At 47.8% G+C, this 20489-nt stretch overlaps 1 protein-coding gene across 1 annotated transcript in view; it reads left to right on the top strand.

Annotated features, from left to right (window-relative positions):
* ITGA9 (integrin subunit alpha 9) overlaps positions 1-20489 on the top strand; it is a 286676-nt gene that overhangs the window by 8837 nt on the left and 257350 nt on the right. The window contains exons 2-4 of the mRNA XM_029049589.2: positions 8586-8713; positions 9820-9926; positions 18334-18457. Of these exons, the coding sequence (XP_028905422.1) occupies positions 8586-8713; positions 9820-9926; positions 18334-18457 (359 nt within the window). The remainder of the gene's footprint in view (positions 1-8585; positions 8714-9819; positions 9927-18333; positions 18458-20489) is intronic.

Below are 20489 nucleotides of genomic sequence, written 5' to 3'. Positions count from 1 at the left end.
CAAGTCACTTCACTTCTTGGGCCCTCAGTTACCCCATCTGTATATTGGGGATTAAATCTTACTCCCTCCTCTGTAGACTGTGAGCCCCTTGTGGGACGGGGGCTGGGTCCAACCTGATGAATTTGTATCTATCCCAGAACTTAGAACTCAACAGGTGCCATAATAATAATAATTTCTCAAGTGCAGAGCACCATACTAAGCTTGAAGAGTAATAATAATAATGGTGATTGTGGCATTTGTTCAGCAATTACCCTTGGCAAGCACCGTTTCTAAGCGCTGGGGTAGATACAAGCTAAACAGGGTTGGATACAGTCCCTGTCCCACATGAGGCTCACAGGCTTCATCCCCATTTTGTAGATGAGGTCACTGAGGCACAGGTTTTCCAGCCGTCTCTCCCACTGTTTAGTCTGACTGGCATTCCCAGAACTCTTCCTGAAGTGACAGGGAGGAAGGCTAGTAGTTATGATATTTTGTTAAATGCTTAGTACGTGCCAGGCACTGTACTCAGTCCTGTGGTAGATACAAGCTAAGCGGGTTGGACACAGTCCCTGTCCCACAGGGGGCTCAGTCTCACTCTCCATTTTCCAGATGAGGTAACAGGCTCAGAGAAGTGAAGTCACTCACCCGAGGTTACACTGCTGACCAGTGGAGGAGCTGGGATTAGAACCCGGGTCCTTCCGACTCCACTAGGCCACGCAGTACGACAGAGTTAGCAGAAACGTTCCCTGTTCAGCTTCCCTTTCGGCATGTGATAGACCGGACAAGCCAAGCCCACACCATAATGAGGGGAAAAGGCCTAGATATAGAGAAACAGAGCATTCTTCTGGAGCCCTCCTGGGAAGGGGCGGACCATCCTCTTGTGTGGGAATGCCAACCCCTTCCCTGGCAGGAGAGGAGGAGCGGGTTCCTGGGTACGGCCCTGGACTCTCTTACAGTAGCCCCACCAGGACAAAAGTTGGACCCGATGTCAGGATATTGAGGTCTCGCTCCCCTCCAAAATCTCGAGTTCAAGAAATGCCTATGACGCAGAAAAGACCCGCTCAGCTCTCTTTTTCTGTTTCACTGAGTCAGTCAGCTAATCAGTGGTATTTATTGAGTGCTTACTGTGTGTAGAACACTGTACTAAGCATTTGTGAGAGTACGCTACCACTCACCCTGAAACGCTTGCATCTGGGGAGGTCCAGTGTGATATCGTTGTGGGCAGGTAACGTGTCTGTTCCATCATACTTTTCCAAGCCCTTAAAGTGTGCTGCACAAAGTAAGCGCTCAATAAATACCACTGATTGAATGGGCCAGTCAGCTCTCTAAGACCCTCCCTGCATCTGACCAGAAAGAGAGCCCCTGCCCTTCTCCTGGGTGAAGGAGCGAAACCCCCCTCTTTCCTTGCTTTGGAGGGTTTGGGGGTAAAAGTCTTTAAGGGTTTGCTCGGCACCTTCTCTTGGCAGGGCCCGGATTCGGAAGTTGGCGGCTCATTTGATGATGCCCCAAGACAAGCACCGGAGACTCCTGGCCCCCGAGAGAGGCTGGAATTCTGGGCTTCTGCCCCAAGGAAGGGAAATTCTTGGAAACTGGATTCATTGATTTGTTTTTCTGTGAGAGGGAAGATTATTAGAAGAAATCAGCAGGCTTTTATAACTCCCTCACAAGATTCTGGAAGTTGCCCTTTGCTTCGGTTTTCCAAAGCCGAGTGATTCCTTCCTTTCTTTTCCTACATGGGACCGCACCGTCACCCTTCATTTCTTAGTCTGAACTGAGCCTCACCTCCCTTCCGGTGAGCTTTGCTGGTAGCTAAGGCTATAGCCTCCAAACTGGCCTGCTACTCACTGCCTGCTGCTTTGTGGTGTTTATTAAGTTGTTGGTTTTTTAATGGTATTTGTTGAGCACTGACTATGTGCCAGGCACTGTTCTAAGCAGTGGGGTGGATTTCAAGTTTAATCAGGATGGACACAGTCCCTGTCCCCCATGGAGCTCCCAATTTTAATCTCCATATTCCAGGTGTGGTAACTGAGGTCCAGAGAAGCAGAGTGACTTGCCCAGGGTCACACAGAAGACAAGTGGTGGGCTTGGGATTAAAACCCAGGTCCTTCTGAGTCCCAGGCCTGTGCTCTATTCACTAGGTCAAGCTGATTCTCTGGCCTTTTTTTAAAAAAGTATTTGTTAAGTGCTTACTAGATGCCAGGCACTGTACTAAGCACTGGGGTAGATTCAAGCTAATCAGGTTGGACACAATCCCTTTCCCTCATGGGGCTCACAGTCTTCATCCACATTTTACTGAATAGGGAACTGAGGCACAAAGAAGTGGGAACTGAGGCACAGAGAAGTGAAGTAACTTGTCCAAGATTACACAGCGGACAAGAGGAGGAGCTAGGATTAGAAACCAGGTCCTTCTTACTCCCAGGCCCATGCTCTATCCACCAGGCTACGCTGCTTCTCTGTCTGGCATTCCCAGCATTCCTCCCGACATGATGGGGGGGGGGGCCTAGCGCATAAAAGGTAGATGCTGGAGAACTCAGAGAGTATTGATTGAACACTTACTCCATGCAGAGCACTGTACTAAGAGCTTGGGAGAATACAGTGGAGTTGGAAGACCTGATCCCCACTCCTGAGGAGTTCACAATCTATTGGGACTGCCGGGTACTAAAACAGAGTTCAAAGCAGCGTGGCCTAGCGGAAAGAACACGGGCCTGGGAGTCAGAGGTCCTGGGTTCTAAACCTGCTTGCGCCACTTGTTTGCTGTGTGATCTTGGGCAAGTCACCTTAACTTCTCTATGTCTCAGTTGCATCACTACTCCTCCCCCTCTCCCTTCCTCTCCCCTCAGCACTTTGCTGGTTCGCTCAATTGTATATATTTTCATTACCCTATTTATTATGTTAATGAGATGTACATCACCTTGATTCTATTTATTGTTATTGTTTTAATGAGGTGTTCATCCCCTTGATTCTATTTACCGCTATTGTTCTTATCTGTCCGTCTCCCCTGATTAGACTGTAAGCCCATCAATGGGCAAGGACTGTATCTGTTGCTGATTTGTACATTCCAAGCGCTTAGTACAGTGCTCTGCACATAGTAAGTGCTCAATAAATACTATTGAATGAATGAATGAATCTTCGATAAAATGGTGATTAAGACTGTGAGCCCCACGTGAGACAGGAACTGTCTCCAACTTTATTTTCTTGTATCTATCCCTGTGCTTAGTACAATGTCTGGTACATAGTAAGTGTTTAACAAGTAACTTTAAAACAATTTATATAGGGAGATGAGTGCTATATGCAGGAGAGGAGAGGACGGTGAGTATTCAAGTGTTTGGTGATGCAGAAGTGCTGAAATTTCAGTAGGGGAAGGAATTATGGTGGGGAGGCTAAACTCATTGAGATCAGGGAATGTGTCTACCAACTTTGAATTGTACTCTCCCAAGCTCTTAGTACAGTGCTCTCCACACAGTAAGTGCTCAGTCAATCAATTGTTAAATACCATTGATTGATTGACGGGGGGAGATGATGTAAATCAGGGAAGGCTTCCTGGAGATGTAATTTCCAAAGGGCCTTGAAGATGGGGAGATCCATGCCCTGCTGGATGTGAAGGAGGAGAGAGTTCCAGGGAGAAGGGAGGATATGAGCAAGAGTTTGGCTGCAGGAGAGGCGAGAAAATGGCAAAGTGAGCAGGTTGGCTTGAGAAATTGTGTCCCTAACTGGTGGGAATTTGGAATTCAGAAACACCAGTGGGCGGCAGGACAGAGGACTGATGAGCTGTTCCTGCAAGGACTGGGGACCCTGAGGAGAATTATGGGATGTGAAAGAGGTGGGAATACCGTGTTGGGGTGACGTGGTCCCTTTATTCATCCCCACTCCCAGCCCCATAGCATTCATGGCCAAATCTGTAATTAATTTGCTTATATTAATGAAGGTCTCCCCACAGACTGTAAACTCGTTGTGGGTAGGGAATATGTCTGTTCTGTTGTTCTGTTGTATTCGGTCAAGCACTTAGTAGGTTGCTCAGCATACAGTAAGCACTCAATAAATATGATTGATTGAATAATTGGTGGTGGTAGCTCCTTGGACTAGAGCCTCAATAATCTAGGGCATATACCAGAGTAAATCAATGTCAGCAGTATTTAATGGACTTCCATTGAGTGTGGGCTATTGAACCAAGTGCGTGGGAGAGAAAACAGAAGAAAGACACTCAAGTTCCCTGTCCTCAAGGAGCTTACAGTCCTAGTAGTGGAGAAATGTTTACAAATAGTGGAAGCAGGAGGAAGAACTAGAAGAAAATAAGGAACAAACCTCCACAAATCAGGGTGCATTCTCCAAATAAATAACTGAAAATGAAAATGACAGTACCAAAGATAATCTTCATATGTATGTTAAGTGTTGAGGCGAGGGGCAAAATCAACAAGTACTAAGAATAGCTGTTGTGTTTAAGTGACAGGTTGTTGGGAATTGTTGGGATTTTTTTTTATGGTATTAGGTACTTCCTATGTGCCAGGCACTCTGCTAAGCACTGTGGTAGACACAAGATAATCAGGTTGGACACAGTCCATGTCCCACATGGGACTCCCACTCTTAATCCCCATTTTACAGATGAAATAATGGAGGCATATAGCAAGCCAAGTGACTTGCCCAAGGTCACGCAGCAGTCAAGCGGTGGAGCCAGGATTAGAAAACAGGTCCTTATGACTCCAAGGCCTGTGCTCTACCCATAGGACCACACTGCTTCTATTGTTCAGTGAAAACTCCCTGAAGGAGGTTAAGTGTCAGGAGGGATTTGAAGATGTGGAGAGATGGGGTCTGGTGGATTTGGAGACTAGGGGAATAGTGAGACTGAGGAAGAGTTAGAATGAACTGTGGGTTTGGTTTCCTTGTACGTGGCTGTATATAGGTTCATGAGTCTATGGGACATGCGTGTGTATGTCTGTGTGCTAAAGAAGACCATCAGACAGTCCATCATGGACCATTGAACTCAGTACTCTGTCTCTGACATTAGCATCAGATTGCTTGGAGCAACCACGTGATGAAGGATGGATCATCCAACACCTTTAACTCTCTTTGTCTCCATCCCTAACCTCTCCAGACTATAAACTTGTTGCGGGCAGGGAATGTGTCTGTTCTATTGTCCTCTCCCAAGTGCTTAGTAAAGGGCTCTGCGCACAGTAAGAATTCAATAAATTCATGGACCGACTCTAGTGACCCAGAGTGGACCTCTCCACTCCATGGACCTCTCCACCCCACCTCCCCACGTCCACCCCCCAGAAGCTGCAGCTAGCTTCCGCCACTCTTATTTCCTGTGGGAATGGATTCCAGGAGTTTCCTGTTGTTTGTCCCTTGCCTTTCCCGTTCTCCGCTGTGGGCCCCTTGGTCCTGGTGGGATGGGATTTGGGCAGCCCCCAGAGTTTCCCCCTGGACATGCCGAGAGTTTGACTCCCAGGTCCAGAAATGGGCCTTTCCAGATCACATTTGGGGCAGCTTCCTGTGCAGAATGGGGACCCGAGATTTATCAGGAGGAACAAAGCTGTTGGGTTGACCAAGACGGATGAGGCATTTGGGAGCTTGTAACTTGGTTTGCGGTCTCTAGTCAGTGTGTGTGTGTGTGTGTGTGTGTGTGCGTTTTGTGTGGGTGGGTGTTTGCAGCCACTGGAAACCTTGGGTCTTCTTGGCTGTGTTCCATTATTCTTTTTTTAGTCTATGGCCAGAAATGGGCCTATTTAAAAAAAAAAATCTTCTCAGCACTTGACACAGCTGGGTGATCAGGTGGGGAGACACTGCAGTGCTTGAGTTGTGGGTGCCAAGTCTTGGGGCCGGAAGGGGGAGGAAGGTTCCTCATGTCTCGGCACCATCCCATTCCCTCAGCTGAACTCACCACTTTTTCGGGAACTTTCTTCCCGCGAGAACTGGCCTGTTGATTCCGGAAACGCTGCTCCCTGGCCTGGTAGTGGAGATCCGCTCCCTAGGGTAGGAAGAAGAGTGTGAAGCAGCGTGGCCTAGTGGATAGAGCATGGGCCTGGAAGTCAAAAGGACTTGGATCCTATTCCTGGCTCCACCACCTGTCCGCTGTGTGACGTTGGACAAGTCACTTCACTTTACTGTGCCTCAGTTCCCTCATCATTAAATGGGGAGTATAACTGTGAGCCCCTTGTGGACCAACAACTGTGCCTAATCTGATAATAATAATATTAATAATGATGGCATTTGTTTGAATGGCACTATTTGCCAAGCACTGTTATAAGCACTGGGGGGAGAGAGTACAAGATAATCAGGTTGTCCCATGTGGAGCTCAGAGTCTTAATCCCCCTTTTACAAATGAGGGAACTGAGGCACAGAGAAGTTAAGTGACTTGTCCAAAATTACACAGCTGACACGTGGCAGAGCTGGGATTAAAACCCACGATCTCTGACTCCCAAGCCCGGACTCTTTCCACTGAGCCATGCTGCTTCCTAACTTGCTAACTTGTACTTAGTTCAGTGCCTGGGAGATGGTCACTGTGTCCACCTGATTATCTTGTTTCCACTCCAGTGCTTGGCATGTAGTAAGCGCTTAATAAATACCACAATTAAATTAACTGAGCATTTATTATTACCCATCCTATTCCCCTGATGCCTTTGTAGAAGAGCCAGGAAGTGGGTGTTGAATAAGACACTTCCTAGTCTTATCTCGGGAACAGAGCCAGGGGAGGTTTTAATAGGTGTTGTAATGAGGCTGCTTATCTCTTTCAACTCTGAGTTTAGCAAGGAACCAAGCTGATGCCAACTTTTCAGTGAGTTTTTGGAGTTCAAAGCCATCTGGTCTTCTCCGACCCTTTTGATCAGGCTACCGAATTAGCTTCAGATAAAGGTGGTTTCTTTGATTGAAGCAGAATCTATCAGGAGGCTGAATTGCCTTCAGATAAGGGTAGTTCGAAGCAGAATCTAGGCTGGATGAAAGCTTGAGGTAAATATCAATGCCAGCAGAGGGGTAAACCTGTTTTAACCACCCCCTATATTCCCCCACACATGGTCATTCCCACAGCAGAAAGAGAAGGTTTCTTTTCAGGGCAAGTTTTGGAAAAAATCTCTGTTTGCTGTTTGTAACTTCAACAGGATAATGCTTGTAACTAGAGAAGCAGCGTGGCTTAATGGGTAGAGCACAGGACTGGCATCAGAAGGGCCTGATTGGACACAGTCCCTGTTCCACATAGAGCTCACGGTCTTCATCCCCATTTTACAGATGAAATATCCGAGGCACAGAGAAGATATGTGACTTGCCCAGATTCACCCAGAAGAGTGGAGGAGCTGGGATTAGAACCCAGGTCCTCTGACTTCCAGGCCTGTGATTTATGTAGTAGGCCAAGCTGCTTCCCCTGTTTTGCCTATCTGTATTGTGTTTTAGTTGTTCACCACTCCTGATGTGTCTTTTTCCAATCCCTTCTCCCCACTTAAACTCTTAGACTGTGAGCGCCTTGAGGGACAGGGTGGGTTTCTAATTTCTACTTGTGTATTATTTTAAGGTATTTGTTAAGTGCTTACTGTGCTATGTTTAGGCACTCTTCTGAGCACTGAGATGGACACATGATAATCAGCTAGGACACAGTCCATGCCCCACAAGGAACTCACAGTCTTAATCCCCATTTTACAGATGAGGTAAATGATCAATCAATTAATCAATCATATTTATTACACACTTACTGTGTGCAGCACACTGCACTAAGTGCTTGGGAGAGTACAATATAACCACATGACGGAGTTGGTAGACACATCCCCTGCCCACAGTATGCTTACAGTCTTCAGGGGGCACAGAGAATGTGTCTGTTAGATGATTAGATTGTACTTTCCCAAGTGCTTAGTGCAGTGCTCTGCACATAGTAAGCACTCAATAAATACAATTGACTGACTGCCACACCTGGCAGTCGTGTTGTGATGTGGGATGACATCAAGGTGGATATGGTTTGAGGAAAATGAGAACAGTGGACTCATAGGTGTGTCCATATCTGCAATTTACTTAGTTATTTGTATTACTGTCTGTCTCCCTCTCTAGATTATAAACTCGCTGTGGGAATGGGAATAAATGGGAATGTGTCCATTTATTGTTGTCTTGTACTTTCCCAAGCCCTAAGTACAATGCTTTGCACACATTAGGCACTCAATAAATACGATTGAATGAAAGAATGAATGAATGAATGAATGAATGAATGAATGAATGCATAAGGTGCAGCGTGGCTTAGTGGATAGAGCAGGGGCCTGGGAGTCAGAGTGACCTGCGTTCTACTTCTGGCTCTGCCACTTGTCTGCAGTTTGGCCTTAGGCAAGTCGCTTCACTTCTCTGGGCCTCAGTGACCTCATTCGTAAAATGGGAATTAAACATGTGAGCCCCATGAAGACAGGGACAGTTTCTAATCTGATTAACTTGAGCTATAACAGTGCTGGGCACATAGTAAGCATTTAAAAAGTCCCATCATTCTTAATTATTATTACTATTGTAGTGGCTTCTAGTGTTCCCCAAATGCAGATTATTGAGATAGGAGATTTTCAAGGGGCTGCACAAAACTGAGGAAAATCTGTGTGGTTCAGAGAGGTGATCGCAATGTCCTGACCTTGTGCTTTCCCTCGGATGTCCAGGGTCCTGGTGGGAGCACCCAAGGCGGACTCCAAGTACAGCACCCTGGTCAAGTCACCTGGAGCCGTCTTTAAATGCCGCGTGCACACCAACCCAGACAGGAGGTGCACCGAGCTGGATATGGCCCGAGGTGAGAGGACAAGGACCGCTGGACCTCCACATTCTTGCTCTTCCCGAACCCTCACCCACCTCCTCCTTCTGGTCTGGATTCCCCTCCCCCTTCATATCCAACAGAACCCCCGTTCTCCTCACCTTCAGAGCCTTTGTAAAATCACATCCCTTCTCTTGGGGCAGGGCAGGGATTGGAGCCGTCTGGGCCTGAATTGGGTGGGGGTCCGCCAGGGAGTTGACTCTGGTCACTCTTTGAGGAGGGTCCTTGATCTCGTCTCTCTCGCCCACATCCTGCCTCTGGCGTGGAACGCCCTCCCTCTTCACAGTCAACAGATTCCAAGAGGTCTTCCCTGACTAAGCCTTCATTTCCACTATTCCCTCTCCCTTCCGCGTTGGCTCTGCCCTTGGATCTGTGTCTTTTTGGCACTAGGAGAGCTACCCTCTCCTCAGGCCCACAGCATTTATGTATATATCTGTCATTTATTTTCATGCCTATCTCCTGCTATGCTGCTTGTCGGCAGGGATGAAGCACGGACCTGGGAGTCAGAAGGACCTGGGTTCTAATCCCGGCTCCACCATTTGTCTGCTATGACCTTGGGCAAGTCACTTGAGTTCTCTGAGCCTCAGTTACCTCATCTGGAAAATGAGGAGTAAAGACTGGGAGCCCTATGTGGGACATGGATTGTATCCAATCTAATTACCTTGTATCTATCCCAGCACTTAGAACAGTGCCTGGCACATAGGAAGCACTTAACAAATATCACAAAAACAAACAAATGAAAATCACTGTTGTATTCTACTCTCCCAAGTGCTTAGTACAGTGCTTTTCACACAGTAAGCGCTCAATAAATGCCACTGATTGATCTTCCACCAGGCTGGCCTTGTCTGCCCCTCCATCCTGCAGAGAGCCCCCGCCTCTCTCCCCCAGCCCCCTTCTCTCCCCTCCTCAACGTTCAGGTCCATAATTTCGTTTCGGAGTGACGAGAGGTGGTGGTTTCTTTATGTGAATAGGCAGAGAGGGAGACCCATGTTTTTAAGGCAACAGAGGTGGCACCTTCCTCCCTTTGAGGGGAACGGGCCTCTCCCTAAAAAGTCACATCTTTTTTCCCCATCCCCCACCTCCAGGGAAGAGCCGGGGCAGTCTCTGTGGAAAGACCTGCAAAGAGGACCGAGATGACGAGTGGATGGGGGTGAGCCTGGCAAGGCAGCCCAAAGCCGATGGCCGCGTGTTGGTAAGGACTGCCCCTCTGTGCTGACCCAGGGCGGGGATTGGAGCCATCTGGGCCTGAATGGGTGGGGGTCTGCTGGGGAGTTGACTCTGGTCACACGTCTAGCGAGGGACCTCGATCTCATCTCTCTCTCCCATGTCCTGCCTCTGGCCTGGAATGCCCACCTTCTTCACATACAACAGATGTTCACTCTCCCTACACCTTCAAAGCCTTCTTTGAAAGCATATCTCCTCCGAGAGGCCTTCCCTAAGCCCTCATGTCCTCTTCTTCCACTCCCTTGTGCATCGCCCTTGCAATTAGATTTGCCCCCTTTACTCACCCCTCCCTCAGCCCCACAGAATTTATGTTCATATCCTTAATATATTTATTTATTTATATTAATGCCTGTCTCCCCCTCTAGCCTGTAAGCTTACTGTGAGCAGGGAATGTGTCTGTCAACTCTGTTATATCGTACTCTCCCAAGCGCTAAGTACACAGTAAGTGCTCAATAAATATGATTGATTGATCGATCGATTGAGAGAATGGGCCTACAGAGACAGCTCACTTAGGAAGAAGGTACAGCCCTTAAATACAGTGCTCTGCACACAGTAAGTGTTCAATACATACCATTGGTTGATTGATTGACCTTGCTCCAGCTACCTGCACCCAAAACAGCTTGGAACTTAGAAAGGAGGCTTTGTGGGCAGGGAACGTTCCTTTTTATAGCTGTATTGTACTCTCCCAAGGGCTGAGTACAGTGCTCTGCACAAAGTAAGCGCTCAATAAATATGATTGATTGACTGACTGACAGAGGAGATGGAGAACTCGGCCGCCAGTTCCTGCAGTAAGCCCTGGGCGTCTCTATAGCTCCGCTATAGTCTCTTACAAGTTTTGCCTGGGCCCTGAGTCCAGTCCTGGGCAGTCTGCCAGTCCCCATCATCCATAGAGGGGAGGAAATTCTTCAGGTCTGAGAGGCTTAGCTCCTGGCCCCTCCTGAGTTTTATGGCAAGGAGTGTGTGAACTGTACTGGGCATTTAGGGTCACACAGTAGAACTATATTGCATTTTCCCAAGCACTTAGTATAGTGCTCTGCACACTATAAGTGTTCAATAAATACAGTAGATTGAAAGTAAGAGGTATGGCCCCTGCCCAGACTCCTCCCATTCGGCTTGGAGACTCTCCGCTATCTGGCTCCCCCTTACTGATAGTAATTACTAATAACAATTAAGGTATTTGTTAAGCGTTTACTGTGTGCAGAGCACTGTACTAAGCACAATATTGCTCTCAAGCACTCAATCCTACCGACCCTTCCTACCTCACCTCACTGCTTTTCTACTTTAAATCAGCCCGCACACTTCGCTGCTCTAATGCTAACCTTCTTACTGTACCTCTCTCTTGTCTATCTCATCGCCAACTCCTCGTCCTCATCCTGCTTCTGGCCTGGAATGCCCTCCCTCCTCAAATCCAACTGACAATTACTTTCCCCCTGCTTCAAAGCCTTACTGAAGGCACATCTCCTCCAAGAGGCCTTCCCTGACAAAGCCCTCTTTTCCTTTTCTTCAGTTCCCTTCTGTACCCTGTCTTGCTTCTTTTATTCATCCCCACTCTCAGTCCCACAGCACTTATGTCCATATCTGTAATTTATTTATTTATATTAATGTGCCTCCCCCTCTAGACCATAAGTTTGCTGTGGGAAGGGAATGTGTCTGTTATATTGTTATATTGTACTCTTCCAGATGCTTAGAACAGTGCTCTGCACACAGTAAGCACTCAATAAATATGTCTAACTCCTCTTGAAGTGAGCAGCCTCTGCAGGTCCTTTCTCTCAGTCAATTAGTAGATTGATTGATTGTACTTATTGAGGGCTTACTGTGTGTCAAGCACTGTCCTGAGCCATGGGGTAGATACGAGGTTAACAGGTTGGACACATTCCCTGTCCCACATGGGGCTCACAGTCTAAGTAGGGGGGAGAATACCTTGCAGATGAAGGAACTGAAGACCAGAGAAGTGAAGTGACTTGCCTAAAGTGGCACGGCAGGCAATTGGCAGAGCTGGGATTAGAACCCAAGGCCTCCTGACTCCCCGGCCCATACTCTATTTGCCAGGCTCTGCTGCTTTATCACTTTTTAGTGGCGGAGCTGGGATTAAAAATCAGGTCCTTCTGATTCCCCGTCCTGTGCTCTATTCACTAGGCCATGCTGTCTCCTCACTTTTTGCTCTCCGACCCCCTTCCCTTGTCCTCTCCCCCTCCCCCCTCTTTCCTTTCTTCTGTGGAAGAGGAATTCCTGTCGGCCCTGAGAGTCTGGTCAAACCTCCGCTCTCCAGTTTAGGGAATTCTATCCACCTCATTCCTTCCCCTCCCCCCCCCGCCTGAAAACTTCCCTTCAGCCGGAACTAGTCTCCTCTTTTCGCTCTCCCTCATTCCTGACTTCTCCTCTGGGAGAGATTCCTGTGGTCATTAATCAGGCTGGGGCAGTCAGCAGGATGTTCAAATGAGAAGTGGCCGTGGTCATTTGTGATACCGGGCGATCCTTCGGTGAGTTTTCCATCACTTATAAGCAGATCCTGAGGAATTTCCCTTGGCTTTTCCACACCGGGCCCTTTTCCGTTCAAGGATATTGGCTTCCGGCCTCAAGGTGAGGATTTAATGTCAGCTTAGGGTTATTTGGGCCCGAACCAGAAACGTGAGTCTCAGAGGCCTTTGCTGTCTAGAAATGGTTCAGGAGAGAAATCATTTCCAGATCACGTTGAAAACCAATAGTTCCCGGTCCTTGAAGAATGATCCTTACAGAGAGTGCCCTTGCCCCACTCGCTTAAAGGAAGAAGTCATTAAATCCACTCCACTCTTCCTGACAAGCCTCTGAACCTACATCTGGACTGTCGAGCAAAGGGCCATTATAAACAATCTCTTCCTAATGTATATGGCTCGCTGACAAAAAGGGCAATGAAAAGCTCTAACCCCGAAGGTCAAGCCCCTCTCCACCAGCCCCCACAAACTCCCAGATAATGAATGCGTCCGACATAAATAATATTGTTAAGTACTTTAAGTTCGCAAGCCATAAAAATTTGACTCACAAGTAAAAATGGGAAACTGGAATTGTTTCATATGGGTAGCTGCTCTCTGACTTGCATTTATAGACTATAAGGATGCTATTTTAGCCCAAGCAATCCTCTGTGGAGAGAGGGGGGACTATGCACGTTAAGTAATGCCCATGGAGTTTGTATTGATCTGTTAAAAAATGGCGGCAGTAATGCAATGGATTATTCCTGAAATTCTGCATGCCTCGTTGTATAAGGGCACCGAGAGAAGCAGCTTAGCCTAGTGGAAGGAGCCCGGGCCTGGGAGTCAGAGGACCTGGGTTCTAGTCTCAGTGGAAAAAGCACGGGCTTGAGAGCCAGGGGACATGGGTTCGAATCCCAACTCTGTCAGCTCTGTGACTGTGGGCAAGTCACTTCACTTCTCTGTGCCTCAGTTCCCTCATCTGTAAAATGGGGATGAAGACTGTGAGCCTTATGTGGGACAACCTGATTACCCTTTATCTACCCCAGCGCTTAGAACAGTGCTCTGCACATAGTAAGCGCTTAACAAATACCAACTTTTTTTTTTATTTTAGCCCTGGCTCTGCCACTTGTCTGCTGTGTGACCTTGGGCAAATCACTTAATTTCTCTGTGCCTCAGTTACTTCAGCTGTAAAATGGAGATTAAGACTGTGAGCGCTATGTGGGAAAAGGACCTTGTCCAATCTGATTCTCTTGTATCTACCCCAGCACTTAGTACAGTGTCTGGGACAGGGTAAGCACTTAACAAATGCCATAAAAATGGATCATGGGTCAGGCTGACCACTTCAATATTCTGTCTCCTCCAAAGATTCTCTGAGCAGGAATGTGTCAATCAATCAATGATGTTTACTGAGCACTCACTATGTTTAGAACACTGTACTAAGCCATTGAGAGAGTACAGTACTGTGCTTAGTACAGTGCTTGGCACTTGTATTAACAGTCCTCTAGACTGCATGTTTGTTATGGGCAGGGAACATGTCTGCTAATTCTGTTAAATCATATCTCCCAAGCGCTCAGTACTGTAAGCAGTGGATAGAAACAAGCTTAGCCAAGTCGTGTCCCACATAGAGCTCACAATCTTAATCCCCATTTTACAGATGAGGTTACTGAGGTGTAGAGAAGAAAAGTGATTTGCCCTGGGTTACACAGCAGACAAGTGATAGGGCCAGGAATAGATCCCAGGTCCGTGCTCTATCCACTAGACCATCCTGCTTCTCACACAAGCACTTTTGGCATTTCTCCAGCTGAGGCTTGTGGGTTTTGTGCCCTCTCCCATATCATGCTTAATTGGCAGTGCTCAAGCAATTGCACAATTTTAAATTAGGTGTGATTTTGAACGCGTGGCAGTGTCACTGTCATTAAGTGACCGGAATACTCCACATATTTCAAAGTTATGAGCTTGTTTGAAAGGGCAGTCTCTTAGGATCGTATTGTACAAGTGATAGATTTCTCTTTCTAAGGTGTTTTCGTAGATAAAACATGGATTTTCTTTGCACTTTCCTAATTAAAATGACCAGCTCAGAGGGGCAGAGGTGACTCTGAAAATTGCCAAGCTTGTCTGCCTCGTGAACTCAGGCAAGTCATTTAACTTCTCTGTGACTCGGTTACCTCATCTGTAAAATGGGGATTTTGTAAAATGTGAAATGTGAGCTCCATGTTGAAAAGGGACTGTGTCCAACCTGATTAGCTTGTATCTACCCCAGCGCTTAGAACAGTGCTTGACACAGAGTAGATGCTTAACAAATGCCATAATTATTATTGTTATTTTTGTGGCACGGGGCTGATTAAATTCAGCCTGCTCCTGAAGCTAATTAAACAGGACCAATGCCATGAATTTCTCTAGATGAGTTCCCAATCAATCAATGTTATCTACTGAGTGCAGTCCACTGTACTAAGCGCTTGGAAGACTACACTATACGAGTTGGTAGACATGTTCTCTGCCCTCAACGAGCTTACAGTTTATTGGGGGAGACAGGCATTAATACGAATATGGTTTTGTAAGTTCTGTGGGACTGAGGGAAAGGTGAAAAAATGGGGCCCCAATTCAAGCGCAGTCCCATACTGGGTGGAGATTTTCACCCAGAGGATATCTTAAACAAAGGCTGAAGGCTTTGGGAGTTTTCAATTGACTTGTCTTAGGCTGACGAGTCGTTTCCGACCCAAAGCTACTCCATGGACACATCTTTCCCAGAACGCCCTAACGCCATCTACTATCATTCTGGTAGTGTATCCGTAGAGTTTTCTTGGTAAAAATCTGGAAGTGGTTTACCATTGCCTCCTTCCATGCTGTAAACTTGAGTCTCCACCCTCCACTCTCTCCCATGCTGCTGCGGCCCAGCACAAGTGAGTTTTGACTTGTAGCAGATTGCCTTCCATTCGCTAGCCACTGGCCAAGCTAGGAATGGAATGGATAGGCCTCTGCTTGACTCTCCCTCCCGCGGTCAAGATTGATAGAGTACTGGAAACTCTCCTGAGATGGGAAGTTTTCAATTACAGCTCTTATTTTAGGAGCTTGGACTTTCCCAAGTGAGCTAGATAATGGGAGGGAAAATAATAATAATGTTGGTATTTGTTAAGCGCTTACTATGTGCCGAGCACTGTTCTAAGCGCTGGGGTAGATACAGGGTCATCAGGTTGTCCCACGTGGGGCTCACAGTCTTAATCCCCGTTTTACAGATGAGATAACTGAGGCACAGAGAAGTTAAGTGACTTGCCCAAGGTCACACAGCTGATTAGCGGCAGAGCGGGGATTCGAACCCATGACCTCTGACTCCCAAACCCGCGCTCTTTCCACTGAGCCACGCTGAACCAGGCTTTTAGAAACATGGCTCTTGGAGAACCAGACGGGTGTATGTAGGGTGTGGGTGAAAAATGAATGCAACATCATTGCTAATAATAGTAATAATAATTATGGTATTTGATAAGCAGTTACTATGTGCCAGGCTTTGTAATAAGGGCTGGGATAGATACAAACAAATGGGTTGGACACAGTCCCCATACAGCATCGAGCTCACAGTCTTAATCCCCATTTTCCACATGAGGTAACTGAGGCCCAGAGATGTGAAGTGACTTGCCTGAGGTCACAGAGCAGACAAGTGGTGGAGCCGGGATTAGAACACATGACCTTTTGACTCCCAGGCCCATGCTCTATTCACTACGGCATGCTAATCCAGATGCAGAGCTATGTGACATGCTGTAATCTGTAGAAAGCATGTCAAACACACCAGACCCTGCTCTTTTAGAAGCTTCCTCTAGACTATGTTCGCCTCTAGACTGAAAGCTTCTTGTGGGCAGGGATCAGATCTACAAACCTTGTATTGCATTCTCCCAGGTGCTTAGTACAGCGCTGTGTACACATTAAGTGCCCACTAAATACCACTGATTCTAATCTAAGCCTGCCAGTGTCAATGTGGATGAACACAGGGGTGCCTGCCCATAACCCACCCCAGTGAGTTTCGTAGGCATGTATCCAAGTCTGAGAGGAAAGATTATATGAAGGAGAGAGAGAGAGAAGGAGAGAGAGTCTGAGAAGGGTGGAGTTGAGGGAATATGCCTAGATTTTCCTTTCCTTTTCCAAAATCTTGGCACTGTCTGTGTTCTGCCACCCCTCTCTGCTTGTCTTGCCTAGAATTACCCTCAGAAATGTTCTAAAATCTGCACAAAGGCCCACAGAAAGAATCTTATTAGGCTAGTTACAGTTGTGAAATAGTATTTCAAAAAAGGTTTCCTGGATGCAGAGCACTGAGCTAAGCACTGGGAAGAGGGCAGATCAGGTGAGAGTTAGACCCAGACCTTGACTCTCCGAGGGCTCTCAGCCAAAGAATTATCAGGAAAGGGTTTAGGGACAATTGCATTAGGAAAGAAGAAGACAAGATAAATACCAAAACGAGATGAAAGACCAAGTTCAGAATCTAACAGGTCAGGTGGTCAAGGAGACCAGGAGAGCCACCAGGGTGCTGCTGCCCTTGCCGTCCGGAGTCCAGCCCCAGCTCAAACTTCCCAACATTCTACCATTTCCAAAGGCCGCTCGCTGCTACAGCTCCGAATCCTCACCACTCCATGGGCCTGGGGAGAGGCCCTGGTTCGAAGGGCATCCAGACTGGTCTTTGATGTTTTAGATTCAGACTGGAAGCTCCTTGTGGGCTGGGATCACCTCTACCGTGTCTACCAAGCAGCATGGCTCAGTGGAAAGAGCACAGGCTTCAGAGTCAAAGGTCATGGGTTCTAATCCCAGCTCCACTGCTTGTCAGCTGTGTGACTTTGGGCAAGTCACTTAACTTCTCTGTGCCTCAGTTACCTCATCTGTAAAATAGGGATTAAGACTGTGAGCCGTGGTACAACCTGATCACCTTGTGCTTTGCACATAGTAAGCACTTAACAAATACCATCATTATTATTATTACTATTTTCCCAAATGTTTATTCATTCATTCATTCAATAGTATTTATTGAGCGCTTACTATGTGCAGAGCACTGTACTAAGCGCTTGGGATGAACAAGTCGGCAACAGATAGAGACAGTCCCTGCCGTTTGACGGGCTTACAGTCTAATCGGGGGAGACGGACAGACGAGAACAATGGCGATAAACAGAGTCAAGGGGAAGAACATCTCGTAAAAACAATGGCAACTAAATAGAATCAAGGCGATGTACAATTCATTAACAAAATAAATAGGGTAACGAAAATATATACAGTTGAGCGGACGGGTACAGTGCTGTGGGGATGGGAAGGGAGAGGTGGAGGAGCAGAGAGAAAAGGGGAAAATGAGGGTTTAGCTGCGGAGAGGTAAAGGGGGGATGGCAGAGGGAGTAGAGGGAGAAGAGGAGCTCAGTCTGGGAACGCCTCTTGGAGGAGGTGAGTTTTAAGTAGGGTTTTGAAGAGGGAAAGAGAATCAGTTTGGTCGAGGTGAGGAGGGAGGGCGTTCCGGGACCGCGGGAGGACGTGACCCGGGGGTCGACGGCGGGATAGGCGAGACCGAGGGACGGTGAGGAGGTGGGCGGCAGAGGAGCGGAGCGTGCGGGGTGGGCGGTAGAAAGAGAGAAGGGAGGAGGGGTAGGAAGGGGCAAGGTGATGGAGAGCCTTGAAGCCTAGAGTGAGGAGTTTAGCACAGTGCTCTGCGCAGAGTAAGCAGTCAATAAATACCATCGATCGATAAGAGGATGGAGAGAGTCAGTGAGCCTGGTGATGATGGAAGAGTTGATTCAGCCTCCTTGGAGTTGAGGAGAAGAAATGCGATGGGGCCTTTCGATCCAAAGCGATACGCGGACTGCCCTCCCTAGTTCTCTTCACCCCAAGCCCCTTCCCACTCTATGGCCAGCCCCCCCGCTTGTGGGTGACCATACTGATCTCCCCCTCGGCATTGCTTCCCCGTAGGCCTGTGCCCATCGCTGGAAGAACATCTACTATGAGACGGATCACATCCTCCCTCACGGCTTCTGCTACATCATCCCCTCCAATCTCCAAGCCAACGGCAGGACCCTGATTCCATGCTACGAAGGTAATATTAATGTTGGTATTTGTTAAGCGCTTACTATGTGCCGAGCACTGTTCTAAGCGCTGGGGTAGACATAGAGGAATCAGGTTGTCCCACGTGGGGCTCACAGTCTTAATCCCCATTTTACAGATGAGGGAACTGAGGCCCAGAGAAGTTAAGTGACTTGCCCACAGTCACACAGCCGACAAGTGGCAGAGCTGGGATTCGAACTCATGAGCCCTGACTCCAAAGCCCATGCTCTTTCCACTGAGCCACGCTGCTTCTCCTGATAAGGGCCCGATCCCTCCCGGCCTCCCACTTGGCAGTATTTCCCAGCCTGCCCTGTGGCAGTGGGGATCCTCAGACAGTCCTGAGAGTGATTTAGGCCCAGAAGGCTCCGTTCTCCGATCTGGTCCCTCTCTGCCGCCCTACTTGAACTATCATTGGAAACGGCCTGAGGCTCATTCTTGATATTTTTCTCCATATTCTTGAACAAAGCTTTTCTACTCCACCTGGAACTTGGTTTATTATTGTTTACAGATTAAAGCAGAGCCCTGAGCAGGTTTGGCACCCTCCTGTCAGGAGGCAGGGGGCTGCTCCAGATGACCTCTGGGTTGGCGGTTTCTTCCCGTCTCTAGGATCCCACGATCCCACCTGTGTTTGGCATCGGCGTTCCCCTAGTGACCTGTAGGCCAGTGCCGGACTGTTTGTTTTTATATTCGCAACAATAAAGGGGCCCTCACGCTCTTCTATTTATCTTAACAAGCCACATGCTGTCTAAGCTGCTGTCCTCCAGAAGAGGGGAGATTTCCATGTTTCCTGGGGAAGTTAGGAAAAAATAAAAGCAATTTCTGAAAGCGCCACTTTAGTCCCCATTGAAGAAGGCTTCGGGGAAGCCTCCATCCCATCCCCAATGTGTCTTGAGGGTTGCTTGCTGAGGCTTGCAAAGGTCCTGGGACAGGGGAGTCTTAATAATAATAATAATAATAATGATAATAATAGTTGTGGTATTTGGTATGATAATAATAATAGTTATGGTTTACTATGTGCTAGGCACTGTACTAAGCGCTGGAGCGGATGCAAGCTAATATGGTTGGACACAGTCCCTGACCCACATGGGGCTCACAGTCTCGATCCCCATTTTCCAGATGAGGTAACTGAGGCCCAGAGAAGTGAAGTGATTTGTCCAAGGTCACACAGCAGACAAATGGTGGAGCTGGGGTTAGAACCCGTGACCTTCTGACTCCCAGGTCTGTGCTCTATCCACTACTCCAGGCAGCTTCTCTATTGTTGCCCTGCCTCCCTCCCTCCCCCAAACCCCACTCCTTTGGGTCTTCAGGCAGCTTCTCTGTTTTGGGGGATACAGAGTTCCTTATCAGGGCACTTCTTTTCAGAAGGGGAAGTCTAACCTCCCTAGAATCAGGCAGCTTTGTTTTTAAAGGGTAAAGCATTTGGCAGGAGGGGAAGGGAAATGTGTGGTGGAATGAGGGGAGGGGGAAGCGGAGGCTCCATTGCTCCCCATCCTTACGAGCCTCCTTTGGGCTAAGCTGTCTCCCCAGGTGGCCGGTGTTCCCGCAGCCAAGCACATATCGATTTGCAGGAGTCGCTTGGGCGCCTCAGAAACTTCTGGAAAGCAAGCGGCCTCCTGGCGGGGGCCTTATGAGCAGGCGCGTGGGATAGCAGGGGGCAGTAGGACCACGGTGGCCAAGCATTTAGTTGTCCTGAGCCAGAGAGAGCCCGGGCAGTGGCCTAGCTTGCCGACGACCCCTCTAGATTGTAAATTTGTTGCGGACAGGGAATGTCACTCTTTATTGGTGTATTGTACTTTCCCAAGCCCTTAGTACAGTGCTCTGCATAAGCGCTCAATAAATAAGATTGATTGAATGAATGAATATGTCATCCATGTCTTGGAGGGTGGAATAAGAAGAAGAGATACACACAGAAATGGACACACAGAGACACACACACAGAAACACAAGGGCGCACATGCACATAGATGATACAAACAGACACGTACCCAGGCACACACAGACATGCACAGATACAATAACTCGGA

Source organism: Ornithorhynchus anatinus, chromosome 21 (assembly GCF_004115215.2).
Source record: "Ornithorhynchus anatinus isolate Pmale09 chromosome 21, mOrnAna1.pri.v4, whole genome shotgun sequence".
Classification (NCBI taxonomy): domain Eukaryota; kingdom Metazoa; phylum Chordata; class Mammalia; order Monotremata; family Ornithorhynchidae; genus Ornithorhynchus; species Ornithorhynchus anatinus.
This window is presented reverse-complemented; position numbering and strand designations above follow the sequence as displayed.